This window comes from Eptatretus burgeri, chromosome 9, assembly GCF_056783735.1.
Source record: "Eptatretus burgeri isolate ZD-2024b chromosome 9, Ebu_testis_v1, whole genome shotgun sequence".
In the NCBI taxonomy this organism is placed as follows: Eukaryota; Metazoa; Chordata; class Myxini; order Myxiniformes; family Myxinidae; genus Eptatretus; species Eptatretus burgeri.
In genome coordinates, this window is record NC_140969.1 from 65,501,117 (window position 1) to 65,518,452 (window position 17,336).

At 45.9% G+C, this 17,336-nt stretch overlaps 1 protein-coding gene across 4 annotated transcripts in view; it reads right to left on the minus strand.

Moving 5' to 3' along the window:
• The window catches only part of LOC147020244 (type 2 phosphatidylinositol 4,5-bisphosphate 4-phosphatase-like), a 57,128-nt gene extending 44,871 nt beyond the window's left edge, over positions 1-12,257 (minus strand). For all 4 annotated transcript variants that reach the window (XM_085895468.1, XM_085895470.1, XM_085895469.1 and 1 more), the window contains exons 1-2: positions 12,099-12,257; positions 1,373-1,566 (exon numbers count right to left, since the gene is read on the minus strand). In XM_085895468.1, coding sequence (XP_085751594.1) covers positions 1,373-1,566; positions 12,099-12,210 — 306 coding nt within the window. In that variant the 5' untranslated portion in view covers positions 12,211-12,257. The remainder of the gene's footprint in view (positions 1-1,372; positions 1,567-12,098) is intronic.
• Positions 12,258-17,336: the final 5,079 nt, after the last annotated feature.

Consider the following 17,336-nt stretch of genomic DNA (forward strand, 5'->3'; position numbering starts at 1 on the left):
GTGAGGACCCTGAAATCAACACCTGCTTTGTCAGGGAATTTAAATAATGTACCAACTATGTTTTCAAGCATATTCACCCTGAACCAGTGGATACCCATTCAACATGGATAAATATTTTGGGGGCATTTTGGACCCACTAAAGCAGCAATGACTCCCCCTTCCCACCTAAGTGGATGTAAATTATTATATATATTTTTTTTTCTTTTATTTTTTAAACATACAAATTCACTTATTACCTTCACCACAGAAGGTGGACGGAGTTTATATTTTCACCGCTGTCTGTCTAACTGTCAGTGAGCAGGATATCTCAGAAGGTTGTGGAAGGATACGAACGAAACTTGGTGGACAGGTTGGGTGTGTGACAAGCACAAGGTGTGTGACTCCATTTTGTTGGAGAGCCAGATCCGGATACTCAAATTTTTGAATATTATAAGTGATTCTTCACCATTATGCTTGGTGTTGGCTTAATGGTTAGGATGGTGGGCTTTGGATCTTAGGGTCCTGAGTTCAAATCCTGCTGAGCTGTTGAATTAATACCAGGTGGGGTTAACTCAGCTGGTCATCCTTTCGAGGTCGGCAAAATGAGTGCCAGCATGCTGGTATACTGTGTCGGAGTAGCGACCCGTCCAGGATAGTGCCCAATAGCAAAGGAGACTGCTTAAGCAGCACCAACGCTCTGCAAAGAGAATGGTCCCAATCTCCTCCTCTCCTCCTTCACCATTAAGAGATAGGGCCAAAAACGATATATGGCATATTTCAAAAAAAAAATATGGACATGTTGTGACAAAACTTCGTGGGTGAATTGGGTAGGTGACAAGAGCAAGCCAATTAGAATTTGCTGAAGGTACAGATACAGATCCAGCCTATCAGTGGGATACATAAACTGTTCAGCCTGACAGAGGTGTGCGTACGCTCTACAGAGTGCCAGTTGCGTTCATTAATAAATACGTTCGTACATAAAGTTTTATGTTTCTTGTATACAGAGCCAGATCTTTTTACATCAATTTGTAAATATTTAATGGACATGTCGTGAATGCTATGAAGGCTTTGGATAAAACGTTTCCTTTACCAGTTATGAAAGGACACCTGCAGTGCTGGGAATCTTCGTCCGCAAAAGTCAGTGGCTACTTTATCCTGTATTTTCAAACTGTATAATTTACAAAAACAAAATTTTTTTTTTGAACCAAATAAATGAATTGGAGAGTTAATCTGAGAACAAAGCTTCAATCAGTGACATGACATGAACCACAAAGTGGCCTTCAACATAACCGTCAGAATTATTCTAAAATTGTTCACAATACATGACAGAAGCTTGGGAACAATTCTGACAGCTGTACATGCAAAAGCTGCAGACAAGCGATACATAGCTTACCGTAGCTTCATTGCAAACACTGCACTTGACCACATGCTGATGCAGCTTGCCCTCAACATTGATGAGTGCTTGACAAACTCGACACGCAACCATTGGCACACCACCACTCTCAGGACTCTCACCGGGAGAGTAAGGTGGGGGAGCCTCACTCGGAAGCACGCTTGGTGGCTGCAGCTGGCCTCCAAACGCCAGTCCTGTTGGATAATTAATTCATTTATATGCAGCACTAAGCTACTGGTTGCATCATACACGACGGTGCGCCTGTGACGCAGTGACGCAGTGACCCGTGCATGCACTATGCAGTGACCCCTGCAGGTTATGCCAGGAATTTGGAATTTTGCCAAGGTGTTGAGAACAATGGCTTACTCTTTGCAAAAGGCAATGTGCAATATTTAATGCCCACCAGGAACCCAATGCTGGCACATGAGTTCCCAGTTTAATGGCTCATCCAATGGACCAACCCAGACCAAAGGCAACGAAAAAAAGCATAAACTCTTTTGGCTGTGTGGAGACTAAAAAAAGGAGATGCTATCATCCACTTAAGGTCCCTACAGACTGCAGCTTCATCGGCACAAGAAAATTATTCCTTCACCTGTATGGGCCAGCTCGCCCAGAGGGGAGCACAATTCATAAACACGAGATTATGGCAACCTGGCCATCATAATCTCGCAGCAGCCCCGAGTGAGCTGGTCATGCCTCCATGAGGCTTATATCAAATACAAACCACCTCACAGTTATGGTACCCAGATTAACATGCCGCAGTCGCTATATAATACTGTATCAAGCCCGAGCAACAATAAGTGGTAACCCCACAGCATCCTTCCTGTGCTCTACAGGTCACCTTTGTGGAGCAGACAGGATGGTGTGTGGTAGGTATATCCTGTTGGTCAGGATCAGTGGTAATACAGTATGTAGCTGGTGTGATAAGTGATTCCTGATACCATGTTTGTGTAGAGGTTTTTAGTTGGGATCAAAGGCAAATATACGAGCTCTGGGCTATTCTGCCAATACTTTCAAGAATGAGAAAGCAGAAATATTCCACCACCACAAGAATTTATGCTTTCTCCAAGGAAGAGGTGTCTGCAAGGCAAAAAAATGGTCCCTTTCAGATTTCTCTGATACTCAGTGTAAGAAAGCACTGCTCCACTTGCCAAGCAAAATTAACATCCAAGCATACCTGAAAGAGGTAGCCTTGTATTTATAAAACCATGCAATGGAAACCTCACGAGCGTGGAAAAAGTAAAAAATATATATATATATATATATATATATATATATATATATATATATATATATATATATATATATATATATATATATATATATATATATAGACAAGGCGTAAGTTGGCAGCATGTAACTCGTCACTTCGCCTAAGTCAGCAGCGTCAAAAAGTCCGGAATTTATCTAATGTTAAATCCCTTTGAATAAAGTCTGTAAGTCGTCATCTCCAAGTCGTCACTTCGTCTAAGTCATCAGGTGTTGTCCGTTCCCACGTAATGGTCAGGTCAGGTCAGGTCAGGTATGGGAGCATGTGCCAGAACAGCGCGTCGCTGCGTCCACTTTCTGCTGGTACTCCAGGGGCCTCCGTCTGGCCATCCCCCAGGCAGATGCCAAGCCCATCCCCATCTCCTTGAGATGATGGTCAACCTGTTGCAACCATGAGGCATGTGGTCGGCCCACTGGCCTCCTCCACTCATGAGACTCCCTCGCTGAGAGAATCTGATGAGCAGGATCAGCGTCAGGAAAACGAGCCACATGTCCATACAGCCGCAACTGATGCTCACGGACTATGCAAGTAACAAATCTCATCCGAGTCTCTCTCAGCAACCGCTCGTTGGACACAAAATCCGACCAGCGATAGCCAAGGATTCTCCGAAGAGACCTGGTACCAAAGGAATTAAGTCTCCGTCTCAGATCCTTGGTCAGAGTCCAAGTCTCACACCCATAGAGCAAGACTGGAAGTACCAAGGACCTGAAGACTCGGACTTTCGTCCTCCCGCACAGGTACCGGCAGTGCCACACCCCATGATCCAGTGAATCCATGACTCTCCAGGCCCGACCCAGACGTCTATTGACCTCTGACTCGCAGCCAGCAGAGACATGAATATCACTGCCAAGGTAAGTGAATCTCTCCACGACCTCAACATCCTCAACACAAACAGACACAGACAGGACAGCAGCATCCAAGATGTCACCGAAAGCCTGGATCTTAGTTTTGACCCAAGAAACCCATAATCCCAACGGCTCCGACTCCTCATTCAGCACCTCGAGGGCCCCCAAGAGGATGTCTAAAGTCTCCGCAAAGATGACTGCATAATCTGCAAAATCAAGGTCCGAGATCTTGACATTCCCAAACGATGCACCGCAACTTGATCTCTCCGACATCCTCCCTAAAATCCAGTCCATACAAGTGCTGAAAAGTGTGGGGGCAAGTACACATCCCTGACGAACTCCACTAACAACTGGAAATAAGTCAGAGATGGTACCACCACACTTCACAGCACTCTCAGTACCAGAGTAGAGTTCAGACATCAGATCGATCAGTTTTGTTGGCACCCCACGAAGACCAAGAATCCTCAAGAGGACATCCCGATTCACTGAATCGAACGCTTTGCAGAGATCAACATAGGCTGCAAGCAGCCCCTGCCGAAACTCTCGTCTGCGTTCGGTGAGGACACGAAGTGCAAGGATACGGTCAATCGTTGACCTCTTTGGTGGAAAGCCTGACTGCTCTGGACGCTGGTGCTCAAGCAGATGGTGGCGAACCCTATCAAGAATTATCCGAGCAAAGACCTTGCCCGGCACTGAGAGCAGCGTCACCCCTCGGTAGTTGTTGCAGTCTTGGCGATCACCCTTCCCTTTCCAGAGAGGGACAACAAGGCCCCTCTTCCAGTCAGTTGGTATGATGCCTGTGTTCCAGGCAGAGCACAAAACTGCATGCAACGACACGAGTGCAGCATTTCCACCAGCCTTGAGAAGTTCGGCATGGATGCCACAGATCCCTGGAGCTTTGCCCCGTTTCAACTGGTTCACCGCAGCCCGTGCTTCCACAAGCGAAGGTGGACCACAGTTGATTTGAGGGTCAGCAACAGGGATTGTAACACCCTTGACATCCAACTCGACAGCTGGGGGATCAACCTGGTACAACTGCTCAAAGTAACCAGTCCAGCGGGCCTTCACTTCAGACTCCTCTGTCAAGAGCCTACCACTCTCTGCTCGAACTGCAGTGCTCCGAGGGATGGGCTTGGATGAACGTAATGCGCGAATTCCCCTGTAAGCGGGACCAGAATCACCTGTCCACAGGTGATGCTCTACCCCCTCACAGATTCCTCGCACATAGGCCTCCTTGTCCACCCTCAGTGCACGTACAGTTTTACGCCTCAGCTCCCTGAACAGCTCAGCTCTGCCATTCAGCCTGGCCCTGCGACTCTGGTCAATGGTATCCAGTGTCCCTTGAGAGACAAAATTATTCTTTGCCCTGCGGTGAGCTCCAAGGCATCCACCGGCAACATCAAGGACGGTGGTCTTGAAGGCGCTCCACAACTCTTCAGGACCCCCCAAAGCACCCAGACCCCCCAAGTGTCCACTCAGCCTGTTCGCAAACTCCTCAGCTACTCTCTCATCCTGGAGCTTGGCAACATCCAGCCTAGGCTGGGATGGTACCATTCTCCAGGATTTAAGGTGCAGCTTTAGAGTTGCGACAACAAGCCTGTGGTCAGTATTGAGGAACTGAGCACTCCGGTAGACCCTGCAGTTCTGGATCATCCTCCAACGACCGTCAATGAGGACATGGTCAATCTCCTTTGCCACACCGCCAGCATTGGAATACCAAGTCCAGCGATGAGCTTGTGGGCGCTAAAACCATGAACCAGCCACCCTTAGTCCATGACTTCTTGCAAAGTCAAGGAACTTAGTGCTATTCTGGTTCATAGTTCCTGACCCATGGGGACCAACACACACCTCATAACCATCCCTATCAGTTCCAGTCGATGCATTGAAATCCCCCAAGACTAGAAGTGTATCTCGTCTGGGGCACTGATCAACCACAGACTCGAGTGTGGCGTAGAATGCATCCTTCACGGTGAGATCACTTGCCTCAGTCAGAGCATAAACAGAGACCAGGGAAATGACACCTAAGGAGTGACGAATCCTTAATCTCATAATACGCTCGTTGACCGGTGTTACCTCAATTATCATTGGGGTCAGCTTATTGGACACGTAATGGAAACCAGTAAATTACCACGCCTAACTCGTCACACGGAACTTCTACCTCGTGAGAAGCCCGATTTCATGGAATCGTGATGCTCGCTCATTGGTTTACACCGCCAGTGATAGGCTATTTATAACTGCTCTGCGTTCAGCTCAGTCAGCGACCACGGTGCGCCGTCTCACTTGCATCTGAAGAGGTAGACAGGCTGCGCAATGCAGTCTCTGGGGAAGGAATAAAGGATCGATCGAGCTTAGTGTTGAAGTCCGATCATGGTTTTATATTGGCTTGTTTTGTACATCACCACACTCACTTTCACATAGGAATTGAGTGGTAGTCATCACGATGACTGTGTCATGTAATTTGTCGATGGTACGAGTTTTCATTCCATATGAAAACTCATTCTACATTCATTCCAATGAATGAATTCTAACAGCCATTCATTCCACATTGTCGATGGTCATATACCATCACCGATGGTACAGTATATGAGTTGTCTTACAGTTGTTCATTATGTTTACTTTTGATAAAGTGATTCATGAATTCCATCTTTGCTTGATCACTTTCCAACTCACCAATGAACCCCCACCTTTGCCCCGAGGATTGTGTTTCCCTTTCGGTACAATAGCCGGCTTAGAGATTGTTGCGCCCTCTCACTACTTCATCCTTCACCCCAGTCATCATGAATGTTCGCATACGCGCAAGTCATCATATCTCTAAGTCGTCACTTTTTTGTCGGTCCCGATGGTGACGACTTACGCCTAGTCTACTGTATTCCTCAAAATGTCCCACTCACTGGTTTTCTGAATCTAAAAATAGGACCGTACGTCCTAAAGCTCACCTTGATCAGGAGCAAGTCACTCACACCACCCTCAGATCCCCATAGACCATGATTTTTATTTTATGTGCCGTGAACAAACTTTGGCACATCACGGGTTAAGACGGTTGTGGTCAAGTTTCATCAAAATTGTGTGTAGTTTCGGAGAAGAAAGCAAATACCTATTTTGGTGGGGGTCAACCTCCCTCCCCACCCCGTCCCCATCGACCCCCTTAATGAGCGCAGATTTTGATGCGGTCAATACACCTTTGTTCGGCATCAGATATGAAGCTTGCGGCCAAGTTTCATCAAAATTGTGTGTTTGGTTCAAGCGATAATGACTGAAGTGTTTGCAGACTCTCGACTCACTGACTCACTGACCTACAGACACTGCTCAATCGCATAAGCTCACTGGAGTAAAGTCCTGGTGAGCTGATAATACAGTTCCCCTTGCAGTTGTTTCATTGCTCTTCTGATGAAGTTATGATTCTTCCATTCAGTTTGCCTACACAGTTTCAGTTTCAGTTTGCTTGCAGCTTCAAGCAAGATAACTTAAGCATCTCCTGCACTTGCACACGACACTACCACATGAGATGCAGCACTTTGGATACAAAACAAATCGAGGCTCATGGAAAATTGAAGGTTGAAGGGCAACGCACTGACAGCGGGGCAGTTGGACACAAGCAGACACAAGTGAGGAAATGAACAAACCAGAAGAGAGAAAGGGAAACAAGCATTACAATCTGAAAAGAGGAGGGGTGGGTGAGGGAAGAAAATATTATGAGTAAAGATGGAAGACTTTGTGAGATGATGGTACACTGGTAACTTGAAGCCTGGAAGGAAGAGTGGGATTAAACAGAATGAGAAAAGGCAGTTCCACAGATGGGAGAAAAAAGTAACAAGGAAGTAAGCCTGGATGCCAGAAGGTTAACAAGGAAGGGATTACTGGAAAAGTGTCTATTCTGAAGAAGTGGTTTAGAGTGGGGTGGCAGTGTGGAGGTGGGGTGTGGAGCGCTGAAAAAGCAAGAGGAGCAAAACGATGAGACAGAAGCAAACGGTTCTTCTTTTGAATGCAGCACATGGCCGCTGGTTGCATCAGTTGCTGGGGCCGTGACTGTGCCGCTGATACAACACCCCCGGTAGGTTCGGAATTTTTGAATTTCTCAGGATGCTGGCCTACTCTTCGTGAAAGCCAGTAGGATCTTTAGCCTCAACCAACTAATGCCAGGGGACGGGACGCCCAGTTTGACGGCCATCCAAAAGACGACACACACAATGACCTTGCCTGCAAAACACCAGGAAGACAGTTTATAACTGGGTTGAGATGTGAACCCAGACAAGCCAGCTCAGAAGGGAGTGTGCATACCTCTAATCTCTTCTGCCAGTCCAAGAAAACAGTTTTGAACCATACTCTGAACATATTGACTACTTTCTCACAATGAATCTTGTAAAAAAAAAAAAACCAAGCCACAAAATGGTGCATCTTTGTATTTTAATCAAATCTTCTCAGATTAATGTGCTCTACTTCATTCTTGTCGTTCAGTTCCAATTAAAAACTTGCAACCACTTGGTAACATCATTGCACATTACCTTTGCCTCCATCACAATTCCAAAGTGGCTTCAAAAGCAATCAAAGTCTGTTCTTGTCAATCAAGTCCTTCCTTAGTTTCAATAAATTGATTATTTATTAAAATGTCTGCACAAACAGAAGAGCACGTCCTCCTTTTTGGGTTCCAGATGCTGAATCATGTAACAATATTGAATGACTGCCGTTTCCATGAGCAAACGATGGTGCAGCATAACATAAGGCAGGTTTCAGACATCGAATGTACGTCTTACATACCACCTGCAGCAGTGTTCACTCGGTTTAAAATAGCTTTACTCAAGAGGACATTGAAGAAAGAAAAAATAAGTATTTATCTAGTTCCGTAAAGTCGTGTTAGACGTCTGATGACATTCATGATCAGATTTCTCCAAACATCCCGATCCTGCACTACTTCACAAAGCTCTGGCAGAGACAATTGGTCGTAGCCTTTACCATATCCATCCAGCGCATACAAGGTCTGCTTGTTCTTCTTCTTCCCTCAGCCATACTCAGCATGGATGATTTCTCCAGACTTTCATTTTCTGCACGTATGATGTGTGTCCAAGGTATGACAGTTTCTGTTTCAGCATCAGCACTTCTAATGCACATGATGGTCCAATTTCTTCAAGCACTGATTTGTTTGTTGTTGTTTTTTTTAATACATTGTCAAGGCTCGTATAAGAGCTAACCAACACAGAGAAGATAGAAAAAGGGGAGTAGACGACAAGAGAGGCGGGAGAGGGACGCACAAAACAGTGTGGAACAGAGACATGAGGATATTTGTGGAAGAGATCGGGATGGGGTGGGGTACACTGGGTAAATAATATGGACACTACAGGGACTTTCAGGAAGAAAAGCAGGGAATTTGAAGAAGTGGGTTTGGGGTGGGTTAATGGGGGGTCGAAAAGATCATGGTTTTGGTTGGGGGAAGATAAGAGATGGTGGTGAACAGGTGTTTTGAAGACCTTGACGAAAGAGTGGGATTGAAGAGCACATGGGAGTTTGGCCCAGAGGTGGGAAATAAGAGGAATGAAAGAGTCAAGGTGAGCAGTGATTCTTGATTTTGGCATTGTAATCAGAAGAGGGTTGCTGGTGGACCTTGAGCACCCTTTGGAAATATATTGGGTGGGAGGGGGACAGACCACAGACAGGGCAGGGGAAGCAAGGCCGGAGAGGAGATAGTCAAAGACAAATACCCTGCGGTGAGAGAGCGAGAGACACTAAGACAGCTTCATCACAGGCGATACCAATGATCTTAAAATCCTTGGTTTCCACAGCATGAAGCCGAGCTAGGTGTGAGGCGGGAGCATCAGCCCAGAGTGGAGAGCAGTACTCCATCAGGCTGAAGATGAAAGCTTTGTACATGGTCAGCAGCTCAGGTATGCCAAGGAAGGACTTTGCACGATGGAGGATGTCCAATCGGTGACTGGCTTTGGAGGCCAGCTTGGAGATGTGGCTTTCCCAGGAAAGATCGTGGCAGACCGTGAGGCTTAAAATCTTGAATGAAAAGAATTCAAGAGGATTATTGAGAAAGTAGATGGGGGGGGGGATTTCCAGACAGTCCTTTCAGAGAGACATAGTGAGAGTGTGAGCTTTGTCAGCATTGAAGGACATGTTTCAAATGTTGGACCAGCTCTGATCTCATGTTTGGCAATGAGGATCTCCATACATTGTTGGGAAGGCAGAAGCAGCATATCCAGGGTAGAGTGACCTGGTCTGAAACCAAATTGATGATCGGAAATCAAGCCATTGGAGAAGAGGAAGGATGATGGATTCCATAACCTTGCTGATGATTGGGAGAAGGCTGATTGGTCTGTCGTTGAAGGGATCTGCTTTTGCACATTTTTTTTTTAATGTAGAGTGGTGATGTTTGCTGATTTGCTGGATTTACATGTAATTTTTTTGTACTGGTCTTGCAGTGTTTACTTGCTGGATTTACATGGAGTTTTGTATTTTCCTTCTCCCATCAATCTAGTCAATCTACTTTCTCATCAGCAAAACGAAAACTCGAATTTTGTTTTTTCCCAGAACTTTAAAAAAAAACTGGATGAGTTGACCAATATATGGGATTTGGAGGGTATTTGGAGGGTGAGCGAGAATTAGTTATTGAAACTTTTGCCATGCATATGTTTTATGCACTCTTACTTTTTATTTTGCCTGAATTTACCACCGGTTTCTTTTTCATTGTGAGTGTTTCCTGTTTACAATTCACGGTACCCATTGCTTTGTATACAGATGTATAATCTGCACCTGTACTTTTATAATAAAAAGGACTCAAAGTGTCTGTCTGTCTCTGTCTCTGTCTCTCTCTCTCTCTTCATTTTTCCCCCTCGCTCCCCGCTCTTCCCCCGCTCCCCCCTCCCTTTCACTCCTCTCACAACTCTCATTCCTCTCACTCCTCTCTCTCTCAACTCTTACTCCTCTCTCCTCTCTCCTCTCTCAACTCTCCTCTCTCACTCCCTCTCAACTCTCACTCTTCTGTCTCTCCTCTCTCACTCCCTCTCAACTCTCACTCCTCTGTCCCTCCTCTCAACTCTCACTGCTCTCTCTCTCTCTCCTCCTCAACTTTTACTCCTCTGTCCCTCCTCTCTCTCTCCTCTCAACTTTCACTCCTCTGTCCCTCCTCTCTCTCTCCTCTCAACTTTCACTCCTCTCTCCCTCCTCTCTCTCTCTCAACTCTCACTCCTCTGTCCCTCCTCTCTCTCTCTCAACTCTCACTCCTCTGTCCCTCCTCTCTCTCTCTCTCAACTCTCACTCCTCTGTCCCTCCTCTCTCTCTCTCTCAACTCTCACTCCTCTGTCCCTCCTCTTTCTCTCTCTCAACTCTCACTCCTCTGTCCCTCCTCTCTCTCTCTCAACTCTCACTCCTCTGTCCCTCCTCTCTCTCTCAACTCTCACTCCTCTGTCCCTCCTCTCTCTCTCAACTCTCACTCCTCTGTCCCTCCTCTCTCTCTCAACTCTCACTCCTCTGTCCCTCCTCTCTCTCTCAACTCTCACTCCTCTGTCCCTCCTCTCTCTCTCAACTCTCACTCCTCTGTCCCTCCTCTCTCTCTCAACTCTCACTCCTCTGTCCCTCCTCTCTCTCTCAACTCTCACTCCTCTGTCCCTCCTCTCTCTCTCAACTCTCTCTCCTCTGTTCTCTCTCTCCTCTGTTCTCTCTCTCCTCTGTTCTCTCTCTCCTCTGTTCTCTCTCTCCTCTGTTCTCTCTCTCCTCTGTTCTCTCTCTCCTCTGTTCTCTCTCTCCTCTGTTCTCTCTCTCCTCTGTTCTCTCTCTCCTCTGTTCTCTCTCTCCTCTGTTCTCTCTCTCCTCTGTTCTCTCTCTCCTCTGTTCTCTCTCTCCTCTGTTCTCGTTCTCCCTCTGTTCTCGTTCTCCCTCTGTTCTCGTTCTCTCTCTGTTCTCGTTCTCTCTCTGTTCTCGTTCTCTCTCTGTTCTCGTTCTCTCTCTGTTCTCGTTCTCTCTCTGTTCTCGTTCTCTCTCTGTTCTCGTTCTCTCTCTGTTCTCGTTCTCTCTCTCTATCTCTATCTCTCTCTCTCTCCTAACAAGAGTATGATCAAGTTGGGACCAGTGATCGTGGGGCCACCCGGAACTCAGCTGCAGCCTTTTGAGGCACGTATTGTGTGTGTGTGTGTGTGTGTGTGTGTGTGTGTGTGTGTGTGTGTGTGTGTGTGTGTGTGTGTGTGTGTGTGTGTGAGTGTGTCCAGTGTACACACACCTTCCTGGTGATGATGCTTTCTATCTGTTGACTAAAAGGCAATTTTCTGAGACATCGAGATCTTGGTTTCTGATAACAAAACGGTCAGTGAGGTCATCAAACACCAGAGAGTACGTGACGTGAAACAAATAGGTCGTGGACGATATAACGCCAATATTATTATTATTATTATTATTATTATTATTATTATTATTATTATCACGTCAGGAGATGCAAATGGTTAACAATAACGAAGACAAATAATAATCGGTGGTTAAATAAGATCCTGATAATAATTGCCACATCAGGAAGAGGCACGACAATGAAAAACAAAAATACCGCAAAAACCGCTGCGGTCACAGCGACTACACAGCAAGCAACCCTCGGGTCACAGGTCAACCAAGTCGGGAAACCCCCACCCACCTGCAGGGCCTCCATCCCCGCCGTATGGAGGCGCCGTCGGCGTTGTTACAGCCAAGCTGGGAGACGAGAGGAGCGGAGAGCGCTCGTCAGAACCCTCCCTGCCATCCGCCATGGCGACGCCTCACGTCAAGCAGGATCACGTGACGCTCACGGAGGAATCCCTGATTTCCCTCGTTTGTTTGTTTTTTTTTTCTTCGCACGTTTCTTGACTAAACTTAACTCTCTAGATATTAATTATATAACAATAGACATAATAATAAAAAAATAAACAATACGTTTGTATTCTTTCGTAATAAATCATCATTATGAATAACTATGTACCGAACATACACCGTCTAAAAAGATATCAAGCGTCAGACGACCTAAGCGGAATACTTTCAACGGGTTCTAAAGCACAATGACAGAATAAAATTAATGTATCAAGGATGTTTAACGATATCGCACAGCTGATGTGTGGCTTCATATTAATTGAATGCGGACGAGGAATCTGACATCAACGTCCAGCGCGTCCCAAAAGCCACTGCGTCCACGTCCGCAAATTTCATGTGAGCCATGAAAAGCAACACAATTGTTTGTACCTAGAAATGGCCTGCGTGACGCTTGACGTGTGTATGACGTCAGCCACACGTCGGCAGCACGTCGGTGGTGTGTTCAGTTTCCCGTTTCTTGTAGACTTCTTTTGAGCGGTGTATTTTATAGGTTTTCAGGTAAATCCAATATGGCTGCCACACCATGTGACCTATGATGTCATATGTGTGACTTTTGTTCCTCATGGATAGGCGGTCATATGTGTAAAGTTTGGCCCCGATCTTTTCAGCCATTTCAGAGATTTTTGAAGGTTTAAAAAATAATAAAAAACAATATGGCTGCCAAATAATGTGACCAATGACGTCATCAAAAAATTTTGTGGACCATTTTACCCCGAGATGACCCTCAAAAATTTTTATACTGATCGGATGTGGCGTTCTACATATGCAATTATGACGTCATAACGAGGACACCTATGACGTCATAAAAAAGATGACGTCATTCCCCATGAGGAGTACTTGCTAAATGCCAAGTTTCAAATTTTTCCTTGGTGCGGTTTCAGAGATAGAGGTCCAAAGTATTTCCGTGTTTCCAATATGGCTGCCACAACACGTGACCTATGACGTCATAATTATCATCGAAACATTCTACATGAGTAGCCACACCAATGGTGAAAATTTAGTGTCAACCCGACAAGCAGTTGTGGAGAAAAACACGAACGTTCTGTGCAGACAAACAAACAAACAAACAAACAAACTGACAAACAAACAAACAAACAAACAAACAAACAGACAAACAAACAAACAAACAGACAAACAAACAAACAAACAGACAAACAAATGGACCCAAATGCAATACCCTCTCCGAATCCTTCAGCGAGGGTAACAAGGAAGAACTCGATATCTGTGATCACAAAGCGATCACCAAGAGTAAAGCTCTCGCGACTGGGGGGGGGGACGGGGGGGGGAGGCCCGCAATCCAATAATGGCCATAAACTTCAAAAATATTTGGTTGGTTGAATTCAGTGACCTGAAATACAAATCCTCTTCAAATTTCAAGTCAATCAGATGGAAATTGAGGATTTTGGAAATACCACCTTAGTTGTTGACTTTGGGCCTATTTTGACCTTTTCGTCCAAGTTGACTTTAAAAATAATTGGCTGGTTGAATTCAGTGACCTGAAATATAAACCCTCTTCAAAGTTCAAGTCAATGGGATGAAATTTGAGGATTTTAGAAACCTCACCTAAGTTGTTGACCTTTGGTGTATGTTGACCTTTTGACCTCAAAAACAATAGGCTTCTTCATTTTGACAAACTCTACGATGTGGTGAAGTTTCATGAAGGTCGGTTTAAAGTTGCGACCTGTAGGAGATAACCAGACAGACAGAATAACGAAATCGACTAACCAAGAGACTTGAAACATCTTCCATTTTGCAAATACAAACAGACAGACAGTGGTAAAAAGAAAACCTCCTTCCACCTTTGGTAACAGAGGTAACTATACTCTCTGCGTAAAAGACCCCTTGCCTTGCTACCGACTGTCTTAACTCTCCTCTTCTTTAATCTCAGGCTACCTTCCCTGGTCCTATCACTGTCTACTCAGTTGAATAATTCATCTGCACCTGTTTTATGTCTACCTTTCATTATGTTAAACATCTCGATCATATCTCTGGCTATTATCAGAGAACCACCTCACCGCCGTCGAGTCTGGAATTTCACTCAAGCCGACTGGCAGGGTCTCCGAGCAGCCATCAAACTTACAGACTGGTCTCCTATCGCTACTTTCTTCAACATCAACTCATCCTGGAAATTCTTTCAAAGAAACTTACTCTCCCTCATGCACAGATTTATCCCCTCTCGTGTTCAGTTGTCTTACCCTTCCTCCCACCCTTGGTTCACTGAAGCTTGTGGTGAGGCAGTTGTCCTGAAACAACTTGCCTTTGCCTCATGGAAAGCAAACCCAACTGAGAGCAATCTCAGTTCCTTCCATAAAGCTCGGAACAAGTGTGTATCTACCCTCAGGAGAGCCAGAAAACAACATCTTTCTCATATCAAGTCTTAACTTTCAAACCTCTCTCCCTCCTCCAAATCCTGGTGGCGTCTCATCAAATCTGTTTCTGGTGTATGTTCCCCCTCCATCCCCTCCCTTACCTCAAATGGCCGCACTGCTGATACCGCACTTGAAAAAGCTGAATGTCTAAACTCGGCGTTTGCAGCTCAATTTTGTGTCCAAAACCCATCACTTTCTCCACTCACCTTACCCAGTCACACCCAACTGTCCCTGGACTCTGTGTCCTTTCCTCCTGACAAGGTGGAGAGCTTGCTTTCAAACCTCGACTCAGATTCTGCAATCGGGCCAAACGGCATCAGCCCACGTGCTCTAAAAACATGCTCTTCTGCTCTTGCTCACCCTCTCTCCGTTCTTTTCACCCTCTCATTTGCTCAAGGTCATCTGCCATCTGCTTGGAAATCAGCAAACATCACTGCCCTGCATAAAAAGGTGCAAAAACAGATCCCTGCAACTACAGACCAATCAGCCTTCTCCCAATCATCAGCACAGTTATGGAATTCATCATCGCTTCAGACATTAAAACCTTCCTCTTCTCCAATGGCTTGATTTCCAATCATCAAGTTGGTTTCAGACCAGGTCACTCTACCCTGGATATGCTGCTTCTGCTCTCCCAACAATGGATGAAGGTCCTCAATGCCGGAAATTAAATCCGAACCGTATCCCTCGACATACCACGTGCTTTTGACACAGTCTGGCACCCTGCCCTACTCACCAAACTCTCTTCCTATGGTATCCAAGGCCATCTCCACTCATGGCTCACAGACTTCCTCTCCTGTCGCAGTCAACGTGTGGCCCTAAATGGAGTTCTTTCATCCCCTCTTCCTGTCCAGGCTGGAGTTCCTCAAGGTAGCGTTCTGGGTCCTGTTCTTTTTCTGGTTTTCATCAATGATCTCTCCGACTCTGGAAAATCCTCTTTATCTCTTTGCCGACGACTCCACCCTCTGCCGTACCATTGGTCATCCCTCAGACCGGCAAGCAGCAGCTTCTTCGCTCACTGCAGATCTGGATAAAATCACAAACCGGTCCAACACGTGGAACATGTCTTTCAATCCACACAAATCTCACACTCTCACTATGTCTCTCTGAAAGGACCGTTTAGAGAACCCCCCCCCCCATCCACTTTCTCAACAATCCTCTGGAAGAAGTCCTTTCTTTCAATCTTCTGGGTCTCACTATCTGCCATGACCTTTCCTGCGAAAGCCACATTTCAAACCTCGCCACCAAAGCCAGTCGCCGACTGGGAATCCTCCATCGTGCAAAGTCCTTCCTCGACCCACATGAGCTCCTGACCACTTACAAAGCTTTCGTCCATAGCCTGATGGAGTACTGCTAAATCTTGTGTTCACAATCCAAAATTTCATCCGGATCCGTCCACAACTTTTTGAGATATCCTGCACACAAACAAACAGACAAACAAGAAGACGTTAGTATCGAGATTTGTCTGGGACCCCTCATTTTTCAGTAGCCTTTTGGCTGGTGCTCCTGCCTCCCACCTTTCTCGGCTTCACGCTGTGGAAACCAAGGCATTTTGGATCATTGGCATCTCCCGCGATGAGGCTGAGACTTTAGGCCTCTCACTCTCTCACCACAGGTTGGTCGGTGGTCTTTCTGTCTTCCACCGTCTCCTCTCCAGCCTTGCACCCCCACCCCCTGCTCTCTCTGTGATTTGTCCCCACCACATTTCCACAGAGCGCTCAATGTCCGCCAAAACCCCCTTCTGGTAAAACTATCAAAATCACGAATCACTGCTCATCTTCACTCTTTCATTCCTCTTTTTTCCTGCCTTTGGAATAAACTCCCACACTCTCTTCAATCCCATTCTTCTCTCCAGGCCTTCAAAACAGCTGTTCACCACCATCTCTTATCATCCCCCATCAAAATCCTCGATCTTTTCATAACCCCCTCCTTTCTAGTGAATAAAGCCCTTTGTCCTTCAGCTGCTCCTCATAGCTGAGTCTTGCTAGGCCCGGAATCATTCTAGTAGCCCTGCACTGAACCCTCTCGATGGCATCCACAGTATGTCCTTCACACTGAGCTGTGGTGACCAAGACGACACACAATATTGTTGTAGGATAGAAACAAGCTGTAGTAGTGGGAGTTACATGAACGTTGATAAATGCATGACAATTACAGGTCATGTACTTGTACTTTGTTTTTTTTCCATCTTTAGTGGTTATCTTCACGAAAAAAATGAATATGTGGTATTGGGAGTTGCATGAATATTAATGTATGCACGATGAGCCGGAACTGACGAGGCGGAAGCGCGAGTAACGGCAGCGGGCTGTCGAGTGAGTGGAGGAGATGAGAGCCGCCATTAAACGGTTGAGCCAAAGGATTTACGTGTGGGCTGATTTTACTCCACAACACGAGCCGACTTCAATAAGGCTTTACTCCACTCAATCAAAGCGATAACTGAAACATGAACATGAACAATCATAATAAGGTAGCAAACGGTACATTAACACCGCACAGTCATCAGTTGTCGTGACTTCAGACCCAAGGTCACGGCGTTCCAGATGATGCCGTCGTATCTTTCCACCAAGCCATTCCCCTGCGGGTTAAAGGCAGTAAGTAGTTCAGCTGGTGGCAATCCCACGTCCATGTAGAAACTGCTTGAGTTCATCGGACATAAAGCAAGT